A 19,255-nucleotide genomic window follows, 5' to 3' on the forward strand; every position below is an offset into this window, starting at 1 on the left:
ATGAATTGGAGGTCGATATTAAAACAGCTAGTTCTAGTTTTCAATTGAAACCCCATGGTCAGAAAAGGAAGCAGCAATTTCAAGCTGAGATTAAGGAGAAGAAGGGCAGAGGTAATGGTTGTGTCAATTTCAGTAGTACTAGTATTTTCAATTTTAATGATAATCAAGAAGATGTTATAGCACGGGAAATTCTCAGTTGGTTACCGGTAAAGTGCTTGATAAGATTTAAATCTGTATGCAAATATTGGTTTTCAGTAATTGAAGAAGATGTTGGATTTATAAGTCTACACCTTGAGCGGTCTAGAGCACGACCATGCCTTCTCGTTGCTAATTCAATTGATAATCGTTCTAAATATGAATTTATGACTGCCAGTCTAGTATTTGGGGATAAAGGAGCTATATCGGCAGCAAAATTTCACACAATAAGAGAGATTGAATTTGGTGGTCCTGATTTAATGTTAAAGCCAGTATTTGGGTTAATTGGGTTCTTTGGTGAAATAAGAGATGACCCCGGTGTTTGCATCTTTAACTTAAGTACCCGGAAAATGACGCCTTGGATTGTAAGCAACTTGTTAAGAGATGTGCGTAGACAAGACCTTGAAGCGTCTAATAAAATTGCAATGGCTACATGCACATTAGGATATGATCCCATCTCTAAAGAGCATAAAGTGGTTGGTATATGGAGGTCTTCGCAACCTTCTTATGTAGTTTGTGAGGTGTTGACAGTTGGAGATAATGAATGGAGACGGATTGATGAGGTACCACCACATGATATAGAATTACACGGATCTTCAGTTTATATAAATGGTTCTATTTATTATACCACTAAGTTTCTTGGAATGTTTGAAGCCGGTGAAAAAGAGAAAAAATTCATAGTGGGATTTGATGTTGGAAGTGAGAAGTTTAGAGCAATTAGGGTCCCTAGCTACATCTTTGAACAACCTGAAAATTACAATTTTCGTTTCTACCATATCATGCTGTTAGAATTAAATGGACGCTTAGGTTTATTTAGTATACTTGAAAAGAGTGGTTACACACCTAAGTTATGGGTATTGAATGAAGATAGAAACAGGAAAAACTCAAGAAATTCTTGGACTGAGGTTTCCATTCAGCTACCCTACACTTTGGGCGGAGGTCGCTGTGATTTTGCTTGTGATCCAGTTCCAGGGACAAATCAATTAATCTTAACCTCTTATTTGAAAACATCTGGCTGTAAGATATCTGAATCTACATGCCATTCGTATAATTGGAAAAAGAAGACGTTCAATGCAATTGATTTCAGTGGGATTTCCTCAGCTCCTTGTTTTTCCTCTGCATCAACGGTTGGATCTTTCTTTGAGAGCCTATTTCCCATCCAAAAGCGCAGGTAAGAGGAAAGTTTCTTTGTTTGATATATCAACAACCTAGACACTGTAACTTGCATACTTAAGAGTTTTCTGATGTCGGAAAGTACTAGAACTTCACTGTCAACTTTATCTTGGGATAGCCCAACTTCTATAATTAGAAAAATTGACAGAATGCTCTTATGAACCCGAAAATGCATGTAAGCTTAAACATATCCATGCTTTCACATGATAGCAGAATGCTTTATGAACATGAATACTATCCAGTCAAAATAGCGATGTTTGATATTGGCTCTTGTGTTCTCCAAATTCATGAGTATTGCCGCAAGCTTTCAGGCACCCATGAGCTTCTTTTTAACCAGAGTATCTAGATTTATGCTTTGCCCACCTTTCTACTGTAGTTATTCTTTGATATATGACTACGTTGACTTAAGTTACTTGCAAGATGATGTTTAATTATGGTTGAACTGGAGATGGTGGACCTTTTGGTGAAATCCTTACCGGCTTATCAAACTTCCTCAGTACTAACTGTTGGGTAGTGGCTTATATCGATATGTTTTTGTGTATTGAATATTATTAAAACTCGTATGTAAATGCATCCTCATAAGGATTGAGGAGTCTACATTCAATTTTTGTACTGACAGCTCATTTAGTGATGAATAATGATATTTCTATTTTCACATTCTGGTTTCATATTAAGCTAGGCTATTACAGTTGGTATATTCTGTCTTTGATTCCCGTAGAAAAATTTAAACACTAGGCGTCCAGTAACAATTTGAACGATGTTATGGCTTTCCTGTCACGTGCTAGAGTTTATGAATAAGTGACTTTGCGAGTAGTAAAACTCCAGATTATGGAGGCAATGTGAAACTATCAAACCAACTACATACATATAATAGCTGGTAGCAAGTAACAACCTGTATATTCCAGTTACCCTGTCAAAATAGTTTGTGACCCTCTTCCTTTTTTGAGCAATTGCAGCGACTTCACAGAATTTTTGTGGTCTGATCTCTGTTGATTACTACTGTTCTGAGGAATTTGTTGCATCTGGTTTGTTTGCATGTCTACTTTGGACATTGATCTTTTGTTTGAAGGAATACTCTGAGAGTCAAACCTCGAAACATGCTTATCAACTGCATCCTAATTCCTAAAGTGGCCCAACTGCTCTATCTAGAGTTGCTGGTAACAAATTATAGAATGCTTTTTAGAAGCAAAAAAACATATTAGCTTAAACATATCCATGTAATCAGAGGATACCTCTATTTAGAGTTGCTCGGAACAAATTACAGCCATGATCTTAAGAATCCAAAGAAATGTATTAGCTTAAGATATCCATGTTATCAGAGGATAGCAGAGTTCCCTGTGAACATGGATTCCTCCGGTCATGATAGAAATGTCATCTAGGCACTGCAGCAATCTTTCAAGACCCGTGACCTTTTTTTCAACAAGAGTTGCAAGGGCCACGTATACAGCGTGTCAGACAATTATTGAGATAGGGTTCCCTCCTACAATAGAGCCTCTTCTGGAAGATAGATGAGATTCCTAGCATTTGTGATATTTTTGTCAGAAAGAAGTAGCTGCATAGACATATTAAGTGCATTCACAAAGATGAAGTGACAGAAAGAAAGTCTAATAATGTAGAACGATCAACACATGGCCACTCTCTTACCTTGCAGTTTTCAAATTCGACTGACATATTCTCGCTGTTTATAGTAAAATATTGGGAATTCAAACCATGGACCAATTGTATCCCTTCCACTAAATAGAGATTGTTCTTCATCCCTACTGTACCCTGTATTTCAGCAATTATAATCCCAACTCTGTAGTTATTCCTTGTACCTGCACTAACAGCAGCCACATCTTGACTTCATATCTCTGTCCTTGTTGAATCATTTTTTTCCTTTCTTTGGAGCAGTATTGTTTTTTCTTAAACACGGTAAAGTCAAACTAATATTACTGCCTCCACTGTTGTCATATGAGCAGCTATAGAGGTTCGGGAGTTGATGAGCTTGATTGTTGAAGACTCCTCCTGGAAGAGATAAGTTGGTGGCGATTGATTGTTGGACCAATCTGGGCTCTTACTGTTACACTGTCTTCATTGGGTTCTCTTGGTATGTCTTTTTTGTATGCTCTAAATTATTTTGTCCTCTACACATGCGGTTCGGGAGTTGATGAACTGATTGTTGAAGACTCCTCCTGGAAGAGACAAGTTGGTGGTGATTGATCGTTGGATTAGTCTGGGGTTCTCACTGTCAACAATATGTTCTCTTGGTGTGTCAGCATTAGGTTCTCTTCTGATGGTTGTCTTAAATTATATGTAGCAAGTACTCTAGATTATTTTGTCCTCTACGCATGCTGTTCTTTTGTTTTTAAACTTTAAAGTTATAAACTGGTAGTACAATGGTGGTGTTCAAGTCTTGGTTTCTGTTGGGTCTCTATTTTCCGGGAATCTTGTCGATGTACAGATTTTTCCTTGGCTACCCTAAATGTTGCTTGTTACACCCTGACTGTTGTTTGCTTGGTGTAGTGGCTGATTGTCGTGATTTTGCAGACCTTTAAAAACATTATGGCAAGCAAACAAACAAACAAATTGAACACCCAGGTGGTCGTGGAAAAAGAGCTTTTTCAAGTTCTGATAAACCGTTTGGGGGGTAAAAAGAACCTGTTAATATGGACGGGAAATTGTTTATTGATTTATTTGGTTTATTGGAAGTGTAATGATGGAGAAAATCTTGACAAGAACCTGTTACCTTGTAATGGAAACTTGAGGGTTGAAAGCCTTGAGACTGAGAGTAAGTGATGTTCAAACCTTGAAGAGAGTTATAGAGAACTTGAGAGCCACATTTTGCTGATACTCTTAGAATCATTTACGGCCAAGTTTTGTAAGTGATCGAGTTTCAAAATCATCCTATAAAACCCTAATTTACTTATGGCAAGGTCATAGACAGTGTAATTCGCCGTTTTTGGATTTCTAAAACGAGGACGATCCGGTCGCGAAAAAATCCAAAACCTTAGATTTCACGAGGAATACATAAATATGCTCCAAAGACCTTAAGAATACATTTTTATAATATTTTGTAGATCTTAAGGAGGAAATCAAGTACTATGGACGAAATTTAAGGTTTTGAAGGGCTTCCACTATCATAAAAATTTCTTCTTACTTTCTTATACATGAGTGTTTCTACATCCATATGAATAGCAATACACTTAATGATTGAGAATGAATTCTAAGTTCTATGTACAACGTCTAAGTTCTTTCTTTTTTTTATAAAAAGAACGTCAATGATTGTTGACATGACCAACTAAATTGATTTAACTTAATCCTAGTAAATGAATTCTAAGTTGTATGTACAACTTGAATAAATATAAGAAATTATTTGAAGTTCTTCACATGATTATTGTTTTTTTTTTTTTATAAAAAGAACGTCAATGATTGTTGACATGACCAACTAAGTTGATTTAACTTAATTCTAGTAAATAGTTAGAAGATAAGTGATAGTCTAATAACTTACACACAAGTAAAGAACGAAAGACCTTGCAGAGGGATTCTGTGGAGCAATCACGTGTAAACAACAATGGAAAGTGGACCTTGAGCTAAGAATTTAACTAATAATCACAACTTATAAAAAAAATAAAATCTTTACACCAAATTACTCCTAGAGTGATCTGCTATTACGTGGTTTGGACGAATATAGTATGCTAGTGGAGTGCTTTCATATGCAGTGATATAAATATTTTTGGGAAAACAGTGAGCTATCTGCTATCCTACGGTTGGTGAAAAACTGTGATGAATGAGGAATAAATGAGTATAATGATTAGTAATGAAGAAGTAATATTCGATCATATCTTTCACCATTACTTGCCACTCAATTTTTAATTGCTTTCTGTAGTTACCTAAAATCGGTGAGAGGATAATATTAGGATTTTAGGATTTTGAAAGTGAGTTACGGGAGGTTGAGCGCGAACAGTCTTAGCCTAAACCACGCACAGCGTCCGTTCAAAATCAGTTTCCGTCATATGGAAAGAGGATTATGGCCAGTCTTAGGGAGGGAAGAAGATGAAGAGAGAGATCAGAGATCTTATAATTTCTCTGAGAGTTTATGAGAAAGTTATATCAGCTTATTGGAGAAATAGAGGATCTATTGTGGCTGAATTCTCTAATATATCATGTCAGTGAAGATAGGGATTGCTTTCCGTGCGGAACACTTCTCACGTCTCGCAAAGAATAGATAGCTAACTAGGATGAGTTTATCTCTTTATTCCACCACCTTTACTCTCTTCTGAGGTAAGAAATAAGCAGGGTATTTTTCACACGTGTCGTAAACTGCAAGTCCAAAACCCTAGTTGATATCCCTCCAATTGGTGTGAGGCTAAATTAGCATTTGCAATGTTGTGTTGAGAGAGAAAAATATTCTCTATATCCGAGTTGGTCGAGATATATAGAGAGATATTCTCTGGTTTGTGAGAATGACCACGATGAGTCACGTGAAAAGGCATGGAATGCCTCAGAAATCGTATGTGGAGTGTGTGAGGATCTAAGGTTGGGATTCATGTCTCCATGGACGGTTACATATGTCAAGTGGAGACCGAATAGTTGCTTGTGGATCCCTTTGTTGAGCATGCTGAGCTCAAGGGAGCTTTTCCACCTTTTTGGATAGACATGTACAATTCAGGCCCAATTTGGGTAGTCCCATTGGACTTATCCTAATCCCCCATGAAAGATGTTAAAGTAATATTATCTCTTTCACTGCTTCTTTCCTTGGAATATGAGATGTGAAGGTAAACCTCTAATTCAAGTACTCGTTGTCTTGAAATTGTCTACTTACTGAAATGAAATCTTCTTTTCTAATTTTCAGCATCTTAGGTAGAAAATTAACGAAATTTTGCTTGAACTAAAGACCCTCCATAGTAGGTTTTGCAGTAGATATACCTTGAAAAACCTTTCAAAAATGATCAATTTTCTCGAGAAAATTGTATTTGACTCGTTAACTAAGTTGATGCCAGGAGAAGTTCGGTTAAATTATACTCTTTCATTGAACGAAGAGTGCTCTTTTGCGTTGGAAAAGAACGAAACTCAACTCATTATAGGAACCAACCTAGTTAAAAAATTAATTACGATTTTCGCTCTCCTCGGATCACTTTTTGTTCCCCTCTAATAAAAATCTTATTATGTTACGTCATTGCATAATTTACATTTTTTTTTGATCCACAAAGAATTTGATGCTCTCGAAAGGAAAAACTTCAGCCAACCAACAACTAATTATGTTACCTTATCAACAGGGACGGAGGCACAGTGAGACAAATGGGTTCTACAGACCCCACTTGTTTTCTAACTTCACTGCAAATAAACTTGATTTCCATGTAAATTCAACCATTTATGGGGGCAAATTAGGCAGGTGAGAATTGAAAATTTAGGTTTTGTTGATTTTGATCCCAGGAGCGATAAACCTTGGCTTTGTCACTACTTATCAAGGAGACCAACTTTCCTGCTCATACCCCATAAAGAATTTTCTGTTGCTTTATGAAGGTTGTTTGTTGTTGAGAAATCACCTCCGGCAGCAATTGCACGCCTTGGCCATGATCTTGTAAGCCCTCATGAATGAAAATGATGGGACGGAAGTATTTTATCTCTTTCACTGCTTCTTACTTCAGAGTAAGAGATGTGAAGGTAAACCTCCAATCCAAGTACTCATTGTCTTGAAATTGTCAAGTTAATTACTTACATGAATTTCCCAGCATTTTAGGTAAAAACTGTCGAAATTTGTTTGAGATGAAGCCCCTCCATGGTAGGTCTGGCGTAAAATTATCTTGAAACAGCTTTAAAAATGTCCAATTTCCCAAGAAGATCGATTCCTTACCTAAAACGTATCTAATTAAATTTTCAGGCATGCTTATAATATAGGGTAAGTTTTACGATTTTTTTGTTAGCAAATAAGATAATAAAAGGTATATCTAAATTTCTTACTTTTTCCAATTTTCAAACAATGACACTGCTTTGAAACCATTTGATATACTCGTGTTAAATTGGGATAATGAGTGTGACATGTGCTTTGATGTGACCGGCATTTCACCCTTTACTGGAGGCGGGGATTACTATCAAGAATGTTATCTCTAGGAAAAATGCCAAGTAATTGGAGAAGTGTACGACACAAGACTATGGTTTTGGAGCACTTGATTTCACCACCTTAGGAGTGCTTGTTGAGGATACCATGGATTTTCTAAAGCGCTTATGTAATTACATTGCTAGTTACGATGTGTAATGTACGTGTTGCATATTCTCTCTTTCATAGGTTTAGGAGTGGTCAATCAAAAAAGGAGTTGGAGCTCAGCTTGTTGCTCGGCTTCCAATTAATTTTTTTACCGGATGATATTCCTTCTGAAATGTAATTCGTCAAAAGAGATTATAATAACTTTTAGAAATAAAATGATATTATTTTCTTCCCAAAGATGTTAAAACGGAAAGCCAACACAAAATCTAACCACATACTTCACTTTAGGTTGAGTTTGTAACCGTATACCATTTGAACGATAAGTTTTTACGAGAACTTAAAAGGTTATTTTTTTCAATTTAAACTCTCCAGAAATTTTTGCGATAACTTATATTATTATCTTAAAGGGAAAATCTGGTTAATTAGGTTACCGCCTTGTCAAGGTCAACTTTTGACTCCGGCGACAACCCAATTTCCGCGCTACTCTCTAAGTATTTTCTTCCCATAGTTGGCGAAGTTATCATTTTCTCTTAATGCACCATGATAGTTGCTCTGCAGGACCCAACTGGAGACCGCTAGATTGGTAAACGCGAAGGTACAAGACGACCTTCACCCCAAGGCAGAGGCGTGGCCCTCTTGGGGTTTGTGGACACCCACGCCATAGTACGCAACTATGCTTGCCTTTCCATAAGGCTGCATAAATTCTCAGGGAAATTACTAGAATGATGAACAGGCGTAGAAGATTCCCTTACAGACTTAGCCACCTTGTCTGCAACTTGATTATCGTTGCGACTTACATATTTGAAATGACAAGAAGTAAAACTACGACTTAAATGCTTAATAATTTTAAAAATGTTTCGGTTTTCCCATTGAATGAGAAGGTTTCCTTCCACAATTGACTGAATAACAAGTTTAGCGTCAAATTCAACGTGTACTTTATTAATCTGCAACTCTTTTACCCACTGGAGAGCTTCCAAGACAGCCATACACTCAGCAGCTTCAAGACTTAGTACTCCATCTGCGAAACTCCCTTTGATTCCTGTGCAGGTGCCTGCAAAATCACGGATAATTATACCCGTACCAGCTTGATTAGTATCATAGTTGAAATATGCATCAATGTTAAATTTATGAAAACCCTGAAGGGGAGGTTTCCATCTAGAGACAATTTCAACATTAGCAGGAGAGGTATGTATATTATTGACATAATAATGAGAATGCAGATGATAACAAATTCTATGCAAGGTCAGCAGGGTTGAGAGATACTTCCTGAAAGACAAAATCACATCTGTCTTTTCATAGAATCCAGTCCCCAATCATTAACTTATAGAGCATTTCCTTATCTGAACTGTAGGATTGATTAGAGAACCACTCTTCAACCCATTCAGAGAATGATGAATAGTTAGCTGCTATAACTTCAATATTGATGTTTAACAGCTTCCACATAGCCTTAGAGTGACCACATTCAAACATTAAATGTTCCATTGTTTCATCAGCCGAACCATAAATGTCACACTGAGAATCCATTTCACTATTGTAGAAGGCCAACTTAACTCTTGTAGAATGAATTCCATGTATACACTTCCGTGTAAACAGTTTCACCCTATGAGCTATCTTGCATTTCCATAGTGTTTTCCAGGAAACTATGCTTGCCTTACCTGGTCCAACTAGCCCCGTTTTAAGGAAATGAAATGAAATGTAGGTCCAGGCCTCTTATTTGTACACAAATTTTAGAAACTAGGAATTACCAAGAGGTACTATTCTAGTGTTCTTAGTTAATGGCAGGTCCACCCACTAAATCCCAGTAATGGTAGGTCCATAATTAAAAGAAAAGAGAAAAATGGACCTAATTTTTTAATCCCAGGTCCTGCACACGTGTGTAAATATTACGTGCATTTTTAGAATTCCCAAAATAGCCTTTACTATATATAACAGAAACATAAGCCAATTTCTCTCCATATTCTTTTTCTTCTCAGATTCAGTTTCTCTCTCTCTCTCTCTCCCCCCCTCTCCCTCTCCTCTTCTCTACTGATGCGGGAAATCTTGTTTTTTCTTCATTTATTTTCTTCATTCTTTAATTTCTAGTTTTTTGTATTAGGATAATTCTAGTGCTCATTAGATCTGATCTCATCTCATCTGAGTATTTGCTTGTTTTTCAGGGCAGGAGATGTGTTTGGAAGGAGAGGAAATCGACAGCTTAAACAACTCTTGAGACTTCGTGGATTATTAGAACGATTATTTGTTGCACTCATTGTTCTTTTGATCTGTTGTATCTCTCTTTTCACTACTTTCAAGAGTACTATCAATCGCCCTGGGATTCACTCCGGTGTAAGTTCTCTCACACTCTTTAACTCATTTCTGTTTCAATTCGCGTTCATAGACATGAATCAAGTTAAGCCCCAGGTATTCAGCAAAAAAGATTTTTATATTTTATGAGATTTAGGAAGAAATTATCATAATCAATCAAATTATTGTTGTATTGTGTGCTGGACACAATCTGAATGATTGGAAATATTGGGAATGATGATGGTGATGATATGAATGGGAACCTATTTTCTTTTTCTTTTTCTTGATCTTGCATTGTTTGGTGATTTTTTCGATCTGTACATAAATATGGTCCTTTTTGATGTTTGTTTTTCGATCTCCATGTTTGATTAGTTTATTCTCGTGAAAATAGGTCAGATCTAGATGGATCCTCACATTTTTTGTTTATTTTGTTATGAGATTTGCCTATACTAGTTTCTTTTTGTTAGTTTTAGTTTTTTTTCACTTTGTTTTTCTTTATGAACCATCAATACATATATGATGTACTGGTAGTTTTTGATGAAAATAGTTCAGATCATGCTTGTTTGTTGTTACAAATTGTTTGGATCAGCAGTACATATATGGAATACTGATAAAAATTGCTTTAATTTTGTTGTATTTATAGTTTTTTAATTTTTTTTTTGCTTGATCTAGAAGTACATATATGCAATACTGAGATATAACTGTTTTGATTTTGTTGTATTTGTAGATTTATAAGTTTTTTTTGACATGCAGTTGATTTTTACTTATGAATCATAGGTACATATATGGAATACTGAAAAGAACTTCCTTAATTTGATTATCTTTTTGTTTTTCGCTTCAAAACCACGCTTGTTTGTAGATTCAGATGTTATTATCCACAAGTACATGTGTCAGATACTGATATGAAGTGCTATTTGTTGTGTTTGATTCATAGTTTTGTCATCTTATCCTTCAGTAAGTATGTTAATACGGTAATATGTCTTTCGATTCTCTTATTTTTCATAGATCTGTCACCTATTCTTGTCATGCAGTTGATTTGTAATTCAAGAATCTTTAGTACATATGTCACATAGTGATAGTAAGTGCTTTTTGTTGTGTTTGATTTAGTACGTGTGTGAAATACTGAAATAGATTCTAGTTTTGTTGATGTGTTTTACGCGGTACGTATTCATATACAGGTTTGTACTCGCCATTTTGCAGGTACAACCATGGTTTAATTTCCCTCCTTTTGGTATTGCTTCTTTTTCTCCCGCTGATGTACCTATGAAATCCATGAAAAGTAGATTACTGTGTAGAACAGGCTTTCATTGGTGTTTCCTTTTGCCGTGTGTTGTTTTTGCTGCTCAAAACCACCGTTACTCCATTGGTACTGCCTTTTGGTATTGCTTCTCAACCATATGTATCAAACGACATCAAAGTTGGATGGGAGACAACCGGCCGTTGATGATGAGCATATGGAGTTGGTACTATGGTGTTGAGCTGTTAATATTGAACTAAAGCCCCAACTGCTATGGAGTTGCATTAGCCAATACAGTCTCCATGAGTCGTGTATACAAATAACTAACCTTAAGTTAATTACTATCAAAGAATATTCCTATCTTGCAATGATTGTCGTTTTTAAGAATGCATTTTAGCTCCAGTCTGTTCTCCCTGACACCAATGTTGATCTTTTTTTTTATCAACTCTATATACAACTAAATGGTTAACCATTTCTTTATTTTTCCTTTGCAGGAAGAGTCGACCAAAGATGAGAAAAATGCTATTGAAAAATCGCCACAATAATAGGGATTTTCCGGTGTAGAATGATTGCTCTCACAGGTTTGGTTCAGTTAATATGTTAACTTAACTTTCTTATTTATCATCTGGACAGTTGTTAATGCTGACTAAGTTGAACACATCAGATGAAACAATGGTTTTGATAAAGCTTAGGAAATGAGCATAAATTGGAGACATGGCGTAGAACTCAAGAATTGATTTAGATGTCTTTGAAAAGAATTCTTCTTCAGTGGAACATTAATTGATTTTTTCCATGACCATTGTCTTCTATATTGATATTAGCTGATTCAGGAGTTTGGGTTTTTTTTCTTTTTCTTAATGTATTAACTGTTTGTGTATTAGATGCTTTGGATTAATGGCAAGGGCATCAAGAATGCCAATTATGTGCTTCCAGTTTAGTTTTTTGGTTGTCGATTAACTGTAAGAAACTAACAAAAACAAAAAACATAGTTGCACGACTTATTTCAGCAGAAGTAATATAGTTTTTCAGCTATATTATGACTGGATTTCTATGAGATTGCCGCTTTTGTTGACCAGACTTCGATGTATTTTTGCAGGATTTATTGGTGGAGATCGCGACAGAGCAGGATGGCTCAGTCAGTAATATCACCGTGCAGCCCACAGTTTTTCAGGTTCATTAAATTATGGATTTATTGGTGGAGACCATTTGTCGTGCATTATGAGTTTTATTTGCATTGGTTTGTATGGTTCCTCAAATTAGACTCTGTATGTTTGGGCATAAGTTATGGCCCCTATGAGGAACGTTTTAATTTTTGTGTGTCTGCAGGCATTGGCACTAGCAGTACGTAAAGCGAGTCAATCTATATGCAGTTAAGAAGAAAACGATAATAGAAGATCCTTGCTTTGCCCCCAGAAGCATGGCAATACAGTCGAAGAAAAATTATAATCATCACAATGTATGTGATGTACTCAAATTTGTAAGCAGTGTAGACACACACGTTTGGTAGTAATGGGCATTATGGATATTTCCATGTTTTAATTAATTTTGGACCTCCGGATAAAAAAAAAACCGGTTAGACCCTACTATAAATAACTATATGGACCTAAGACCAAACAACAAATTTTCCTTTTAGAAATTGTGGGGCAAGTGGAGTGACCAAATCCTCCGAATAAAAAAAAAGAACCAAATCCCGAAGAGTCCAGTAGAATATATAACAAAACCCTTTCTCCATGACCCATTTTCCACACACATTTTCTCTTCTACATTTCTTATTTATCCACGCTGAACCCTAAACGAGACGGTATCTAGGGTTCACTGGATCATCAGTTTCCTTCTGCTACCACCAGTTCTTCTTCTCAATCTCCCTCTCTACCACCACCACCACCACCACTTTGTCAAAGGTTAAATAGGCATGGGTGTGCAGATTTATGTTCATTTTTTATCTTCTTTGATGATGGATTTGATTATTGAATCGGTATTAGATGGGGTTAGGTTAGGATTTTATGGATTTGTCAATTTTAGCGTATGTTCTGATTTGTGCAATTTTTTTTTTCTTTTCAGGTTAAAATTGATTCACCCAACCAATGGATGAATCATGTGAAATGCCTGAGGCACAAAAAGGTGCAGGTGGAAAGACAATTGGGGCTTCACCTAAAGTACCCAAAACAGGTGAGGGTGCTAGTTTAGGATATATATTTATATGGGGTTGATTTTGTCATCTTTATTGTTTGTTCTAATTCTTATAGTTCATCTTTCTAGGCTTAAAGGTGGGATTACTTGAAGATGTTGCTCTATCAGCACCTCGTGATCTTGTTAAGGTGCGCTCTCATATCTTTGAGTCGATTTTTTATGTAAGAGTAATGTACTCAATTGAGTTGTATTGGACTCAGCAGTATGTTCACAACTTGTACTTACCTGTGTAGTTTAAATAGGCATGGTTGTGCACATTTATGTTCATTTTTATCTTCTTTGATGATGGATTTGATTATTTAATCGGTATTAGATGGGGATAGGGTAGGATTTTATGGATTTGTCAAATTTAGATATGTTCTAATTTGTGTAAATTATTGAATCAACCCTATATGGATTCTCTTTTTCCAATATCAACTGTCAGGTCAAATACACGAGCCAACAATTTGTTTTTCTTACTACTGTCAGTTGTGGGAAACCGATAGTTCTTAACAGGTCAAAACCTTACAGCTGTTTGAATGGTTTTGAATCTTATTGAATCAATGGTGTGCGATGTGGCCCGAAATCTGACCAAGCCAAACCATATTCAGCCCTGATACATTGGCATGAAAATATTGCATAATCTGTCTGGAATTGGGTATAGTGAAGTGAATGGTATCTATTCACCATTGATCAATTGAGCAAACCCAAGCATTGGACTATATAATAATGAACTTAGTTGAATTGATTTTCTCTGTATTTTTATTTTGGGTTGTTTGTTCTCCGTTGTTCCAGACTCTGCCCCTTTCCTTTGTACACTCTCCTTTTTTGAATGCATTCAGAGGTTTGTAATGTGCTCAGCGGTGTGTTCTTAAGAAGTGCACGTGTGGACAGGAACCTAAGCATTTTATTTCTGCATTTTATGGCTGTAATGGTTTTAGTTTTGATATTCTTAGACATAGCCCACCTTGCTGTTATGGAAAAAGCGTTAATATAACCCATATCTGTGAATTGTAAACAAATCTTTCCTTTTCTGTGGTATTGGGTTACTATAACATTGCGGGTCAACTGCTTTATAAAGTCGAACAATAAAAATTTTGGTCAACGGGCATCTAACCATTCATCGTTGGTTCAATGCAGGTTTCTATTTCAGGTGCAATGCCGGTGATGCCACCTCCAGCTACAAGTGAGGCACAAATGGCTTCGCCTGAAGTACCCATAAAAGGTTTAAAGGAGGAATTACTTGAAGATATGGCTACGGCAACACCTCTTGATCTTGTTACAGTAGGTTCTCATATCTTTTAGTTGATTTTTTTGAGGTATAATTCTGAAGATCAAATCTTAGCACCTTAACACCAGCCTTATCAACATGAATAGCTTTCTGAATCGATTTGTTTATTCCACCTCTTGGCTGGGTAAAGTATATTACAAGTAGCTATACAGATGTTGAAAATAGCAAGCTCACAAGCTTAATGAATGAATTATAGGGTTTTTAGTTGTTTATAACTCAAGTACTTACTTGGTAAGAGCATCTTGGTACAGTCCGCATATTAAGTGTTACTTTTGCTGTTCAACATTGGTCAAAACAATTCTTCTAGGGTCTCAATTACAGAGGTTTTGTTATAGCTAAATATCTAATACAATAGCCAGAACAACCTGTTAATCATTATAATATACTACTGTAGTTATATAATAATATGAAATCTAGTGAAATTATTTGCCGTATGTTGGCCTGCTCTCCTTTCATGATAGCCCTTCGTTTGTACAGTCTCTGGTTTTTTTATGCGTTCAAAAGTTTCTCGCAATAAACAAAAACAGTAATGAATCCAATGTCAATTTCATAATCAATATGTTCATTGCTTGGGCTTATCTGTTTAGGCATGACCTCAACATTTTTTATTTCTACATTTCTTTGCTGTAATGGTTATACTTTTAATCATTTGCGTAAATCATAAACAGTCACAAATTATTGTTGCAGGGCACCACAATACTTAGTGGAGATTATGATTTTGGGATCCTTGTAGGTGGTGACAGCTTAGCAATTAACCCTGATGGAACACCTGATAAAGAACCGGTTCAAAAGGTTTATCGCTTGGGGGGTGATCCACGAAGCTATATGTTATATGGTCAAGTGGAACCGCGTGGTATTGCAGGCGCGTCCGTGAGTATTTGATCAATAAGGTGAGTCTTTGAGAAAACTACTGGATTATCGAGTCATTGGATTATTTGTTGACAGATACCTGAAAACAGACACTGATATACACAACTCAAGTGTGCCATATTGGTGTTAAGTTGAAACTGCATTACAATCAGTCAACACTGGGATAATGACTGATTTTAGCCAGGGTTAACCAAATGAAAACCCAATAATCCAATAACTCCGTATTTCATCAGTGTTCAGGTCTTCTATTATTTTGCATGAGTCTCTGTTCAACATAGGTTTCTCTTCAAAGAATATGTGGAACACAGATTTTATTTCATGTTGTGTGATATATCTTTTACCTTTTATATATGCAGATTGAAAAAAAACATAGGAAGGGGAGAGTTTTAACGTCAAGAAAGGGTGCAACATATGCAAAGAGGTTTCTTAATATCCCAGTGGAGGTGTTGAAGAATAATGTACCAGGAGATTTTTTAGACTTTGATAAAATGATTTGTGGGGTAACACTTGGTATGTATGAGCCGAAGGAGGAAGTGAAGTCAAAGAAGATACAGAAGTCAAGCAAGAAACATAAGTCTAATAAGAGAACACATGAAGAGGCTGAAGAAGAAGCAGGTCAGAAAGTGAAGTCAAAGAAGCTACAGAAGTCAAGCAAGAAACATAAGTCTAATAAGATAACACATGAAGAGGTTGAAGAAGAAGAAGAAAGTCAGAAAGTGAAATCAAAGAAGATACAGAAGTCAAGCAAGAAACATAATAAGAGAACACATGAAGAGGTTGAAGAAGAAGGTCAGAAATCTAAGTTTGATCCCGTACACTATTTTGCATCAACAAAATTTATTACCAAAAGAAGAGCAGGATTGTATTATATATGCAAAGACGAAGAAATTACTAAAGTTGAAAGATTTAAGGTTGATGGTCATGATGATGGCAAGGCTGAAAGTTATCTTGAAAGTAATTATGATCGTACTCATATTATGGACATTGCTGTTATGCATATGGAGGAAGCTATGGTTGAGGGTTGCGAGTCTGGACAAAGTGGAGGCATGATCACAAGTATGGTATCCCTAACTTGTAACTTGTGATAGACTTTTTTGCTGTTTTTTTTTTAATTGGTTTAAAATTTGTTGCAGTTGATTGTATTGACCACAACAATACAATCACGAATGTCTGTGAGAAAGATATAGAACAATTGCGTCAGGAAAAGCTTCAACGAGATAAAGCATTTTACGATGCTAATGGTAAAAGAACATCAAAACCTGTTTTAGCGAAGTACGACATGTGGGGGTAGAAAAATGGTAAGTCGATTTACATTATATTTAAGTGGAACCTCTAGGTGTTAAATATATTGTGCTAGTTAGTTCAGTTTATATTTGTACACCGCATCTTCCCCAAATCCCAATAAGTTACTCATGCTTAAGGTAATCTAATATGGTATTATGTTCCTGCTGGATGAAAAGAGCGAGTCTTGTGTTATTATTATGTGTTCTAGAGGGTGTTTACACTCTTATAGGTTAAGATCGACCAAAAAGAAATGTCTTGTGGAGAAAATTACTAGGAAGAACACATATTTCTTAGTTATTATACTAGCAACTTTATTTATTCCGTCAAACGTAGCTCTCCACAGATCTGTCGAACCTTTTCTTGTCTAAATTCGTACTCTTACCTTTCCAGGTGTTCTATCTTATAAATCTTGTTTCGCTTGTATCATTATTTTGTACAACGAGATCAGTATGGTGTACTGCTCGTCTAACTTGTGTCTCAAATGATATACTGCTCCCACAATATTAGTCTCAAATGTTGTCTTCTGGCTGTCTGTAACCAAGTATAGGAAAATATAACTGCAGTTCCACTACATGGAAGTTGTTCTTCCTCCCTAGTCGACTCAGCAATCATATTCCCAACTTGGTCGTTATTTCCTGCACTTACTTATCTCTGTCTTGGTTAAATCATATGTTTCTGGAAGTATTATATTGTTTTACCTAAACACTGACAGGTCAAACTAATATTGCCCTTTTGTCATTTATGAGCAGTTACAAAGATTGGGGGAGTTGATGAGCTGACTGTTGAAGACAATTGGAAGAGACAAATCAATCTGGGCTCTCACTGTTACGCTGTCAGAATCAGTCAGCATTAGGTTCTATTGGTCGTATTTGTCTTATGTTATAATCTAGATTATTTTGTCCTCTACAGTTGTGGTTCTTCGATTAGGACCGGTTATGAACTTCTCTATATCTTGACTGGAAAGTTATAAACTTTGGTCTGTCTTTCTTGGAAATCTTGTTAATGGACCAATTTTGTCTATGGTTAATTGTTTGGTATAGTGACCGATTGTGGTGATTTTGTACACCTTTAAACACATTATTGCAAGCAAGTAAACAAACAAACAAGTTGAGCACCCTGCTGTTCTTTGAATTTCTGCTACTGTGATTTATCCTGTTTGTATTGTAATCTTGAGAGTTGAAATCCTTGAGACTTGGAGCTGTAGAAATTGGAGATGAACCTTGCAAAGAGTGACAAATGCCTTAATAGATAGTTTTGATTTCATTTAGGAAAAGGTATCAAACTCCAATTTCTTTTGTTGCCGAAGAATCGGTCACTCCACCCTCTCCGGATATTTCACCTGACAAATTGACTGCCTGTAAATTTATTTATATACATTATTTTTTTTTTCTTTTACTACATCAACCCCAATTGTTTTTCTTCCAATTCCACCCAGACATAACGAATATCCCAAATACATTTCTCTTCACTGAAAACCCTAAATTAATCGAGTTCTTCTTATTCATTGCTCTTCCTTCCCCAAACCCTAGACTCTGTAATTTAGTTTTATTTATTTTTAAGGTGATATTATTAATATCTAAGGAGCAAGTGATAGAAGAACGACAATGGCGTTCATGTCTCCACTTGGTTTAGTAAGTCTTCTTAAATTTCCTTTGTCTTGTAGATAAATTCACACTTAGGCGGGGTCACGTTGACCAATATTTCCCAACAAATGCCATGCTCTATTGTACGTAGAAATTCCTAAAGCTCTATTATTGTCTAAGCAATAGAAAGCTCCCTGATGGAAAACTGGGTTGTTAAAATCCGCCTCAAATTGTGTCATCTTCCTGTTGGAAAGTAAATAACTACAGACGAAGGAATTATCTGTCCAACGGTCATCTCCCCGTTTAATAAAGAACGTTCGACATCAGACCCCGCTATTTGACTGATGCCAAAAACTATGCAATCTGAAGAAGTCGGTGACTAGGAGAATGAGATGCCTGAGAATAAAAAGTAATGAACATCTGATAAATCCGGAAGTTTGACAGTTGATTTCGTGAAGGGATTGTAGAAGAACAATGTCTTCTTGCCTTTTGACATGAGAGATCATCCGCCTTTTGAAAACCGGATTCTAAAACCCTGAAATGACTCGGGGATGTTCATGAGATTGAGGTAGCTCTCATTATTATGCATTGGATTTACGAAATTGTAGACGGTGATGTATCCGTGGTGTGTAAATTCCTAGAAGGGAAGGATCTTTTGAGGTTTATTACCGTTCGAAATCAACATTTGATATTATTATTTGGGTTACACAGTTCTGAAGAACACCTCTCAGGACGTAATATCTTTCTATTCGAAAACCTTCATCAAAAGAATCCATCCAAGGTTGTTCAACATTACCATATTCCTGTTACTGATTGACTTTCAAAGTTGTCCTCGGCCCAAATAAAATCACTTACACGTAGTATTTCATCTTTTTCGGAACCATGAGGGTGGTCTCTTTCAATCTCCAAGTGAAGATTACCTTCGGAACACATTACATATTATTTACCATTGCAATAAAGCATTGACAGAAGAGTATCCGGAGCAT

General features: G+C 36.1%; 2 protein-coding genes across 4 annotated transcripts; both read left to right on the forward strand.

Annotated features, from left to right (window-relative positions):
• Positions 1–6: 6 nt before the first annotated feature.
• LOC113337619 (putative F-box protein At1g50870) lies at positions 7–3,760 on the forward strand. The gene is made up of 2 exons (XM_026583251.1): positions 7–1,366; positions 3,327–3,760. Exons 1-2 carry the CDS (start codon positions 363–365, stop codon positions 3,361–3,363), a joined length of 1,041 nt encoding a protein of 346 aa, XP_026439036.1. The 5' UTR covers positions 7–362; the 3' UTR covers positions 3,364–3,760.
• Positions 3,761–12,812: 9,052 nt separating this feature from the next.
• LOC113337616 lies at positions 12,813–17,800 on the forward strand. 3 transcript variants are annotated; one of them, XM_026583249.1, is made up of 8 exons: positions 12,813–12,988; positions 13,134–13,241; positions 13,332–13,390; positions 14,382–14,525; positions 15,220–15,422; positions 15,759–16,458; positions 16,536–16,700; positions 17,436–17,800. In XM_026583249.1, the coding sequence occupies exons 2-5, from the start codon at positions 13,157–13,159 to the stop codon at positions 15,412–15,414; spliced, it is 483 nt and encodes a 160-aa protein (XP_026439034.1). In that variant the 5' UTR covers positions 12,813–12,988; positions 13,134–13,156; the 3' UTR covers positions 15,415–15,422; positions 15,759–16,458; positions 16,536–16,700; positions 17,436–17,800. The 3 variants fall into 3 exon arrangements, with proteins under 3 accessions (XP_026439034.1, XP_026439035.1, XP_026439033.1); XM_026583250.1 differs by having other exon boundaries at positions 12,813–12,982; XM_026583248.1 differs by having other exon boundaries at positions 12,814–12,973.
• Positions 17,801–19,255: the final 1,455 nt, after the last annotated feature.

The sequence above is a fragment of the Papaver somniferum genome, unplaced genomic scaffold (genome assembly GCF_003573695.1).
Source record: "Papaver somniferum cultivar HN1 unplaced genomic scaffold, ASM357369v1 unplaced-scaffold_163, whole genome shotgun sequence".
Taxonomy (NCBI): Eukaryota; Viridiplantae; Streptophyta; class Magnoliopsida; order Ranunculales; family Papaveraceae; genus Papaver; species Papaver somniferum.

Coding starts and splice junctions, on each gene's coding strand:
- LOC113337619 (XM_026583251.1), top strand. CDS start 363: ATGACTGCCAGTCTAGTATTTGGGGATAAAGGAGCTATATCGGCAGCA. Junction 1,367..3,326: donor TTTCCCATCCAAAAGCGCAG/GTAAGAGGAAAG, acceptor TCATATGAGCAG/CTATAGAGGTTCGGGAGTTG.
- LOC113337616 (XM_026583249.1), top strand. CDS start 13,157: ATGGATGAATCATGTGAAATGCCTGAGGCACAAAAAGGTGCAGGTGGA. Junction 13,391..14,381: donor CACCTCGTGATCTTGTTAAG/GTGCGCTCTCAT, acceptor GGTTCAATGCAG/GTTTCTATTTCAGGTGCAAT. Junction 14,526..15,219: donor CACCTCTTGATCTTGTTACA/GTAGGTTCTCAT, acceptor TTATTGTTGCAG/GGCACCACAATACTTAGTGG.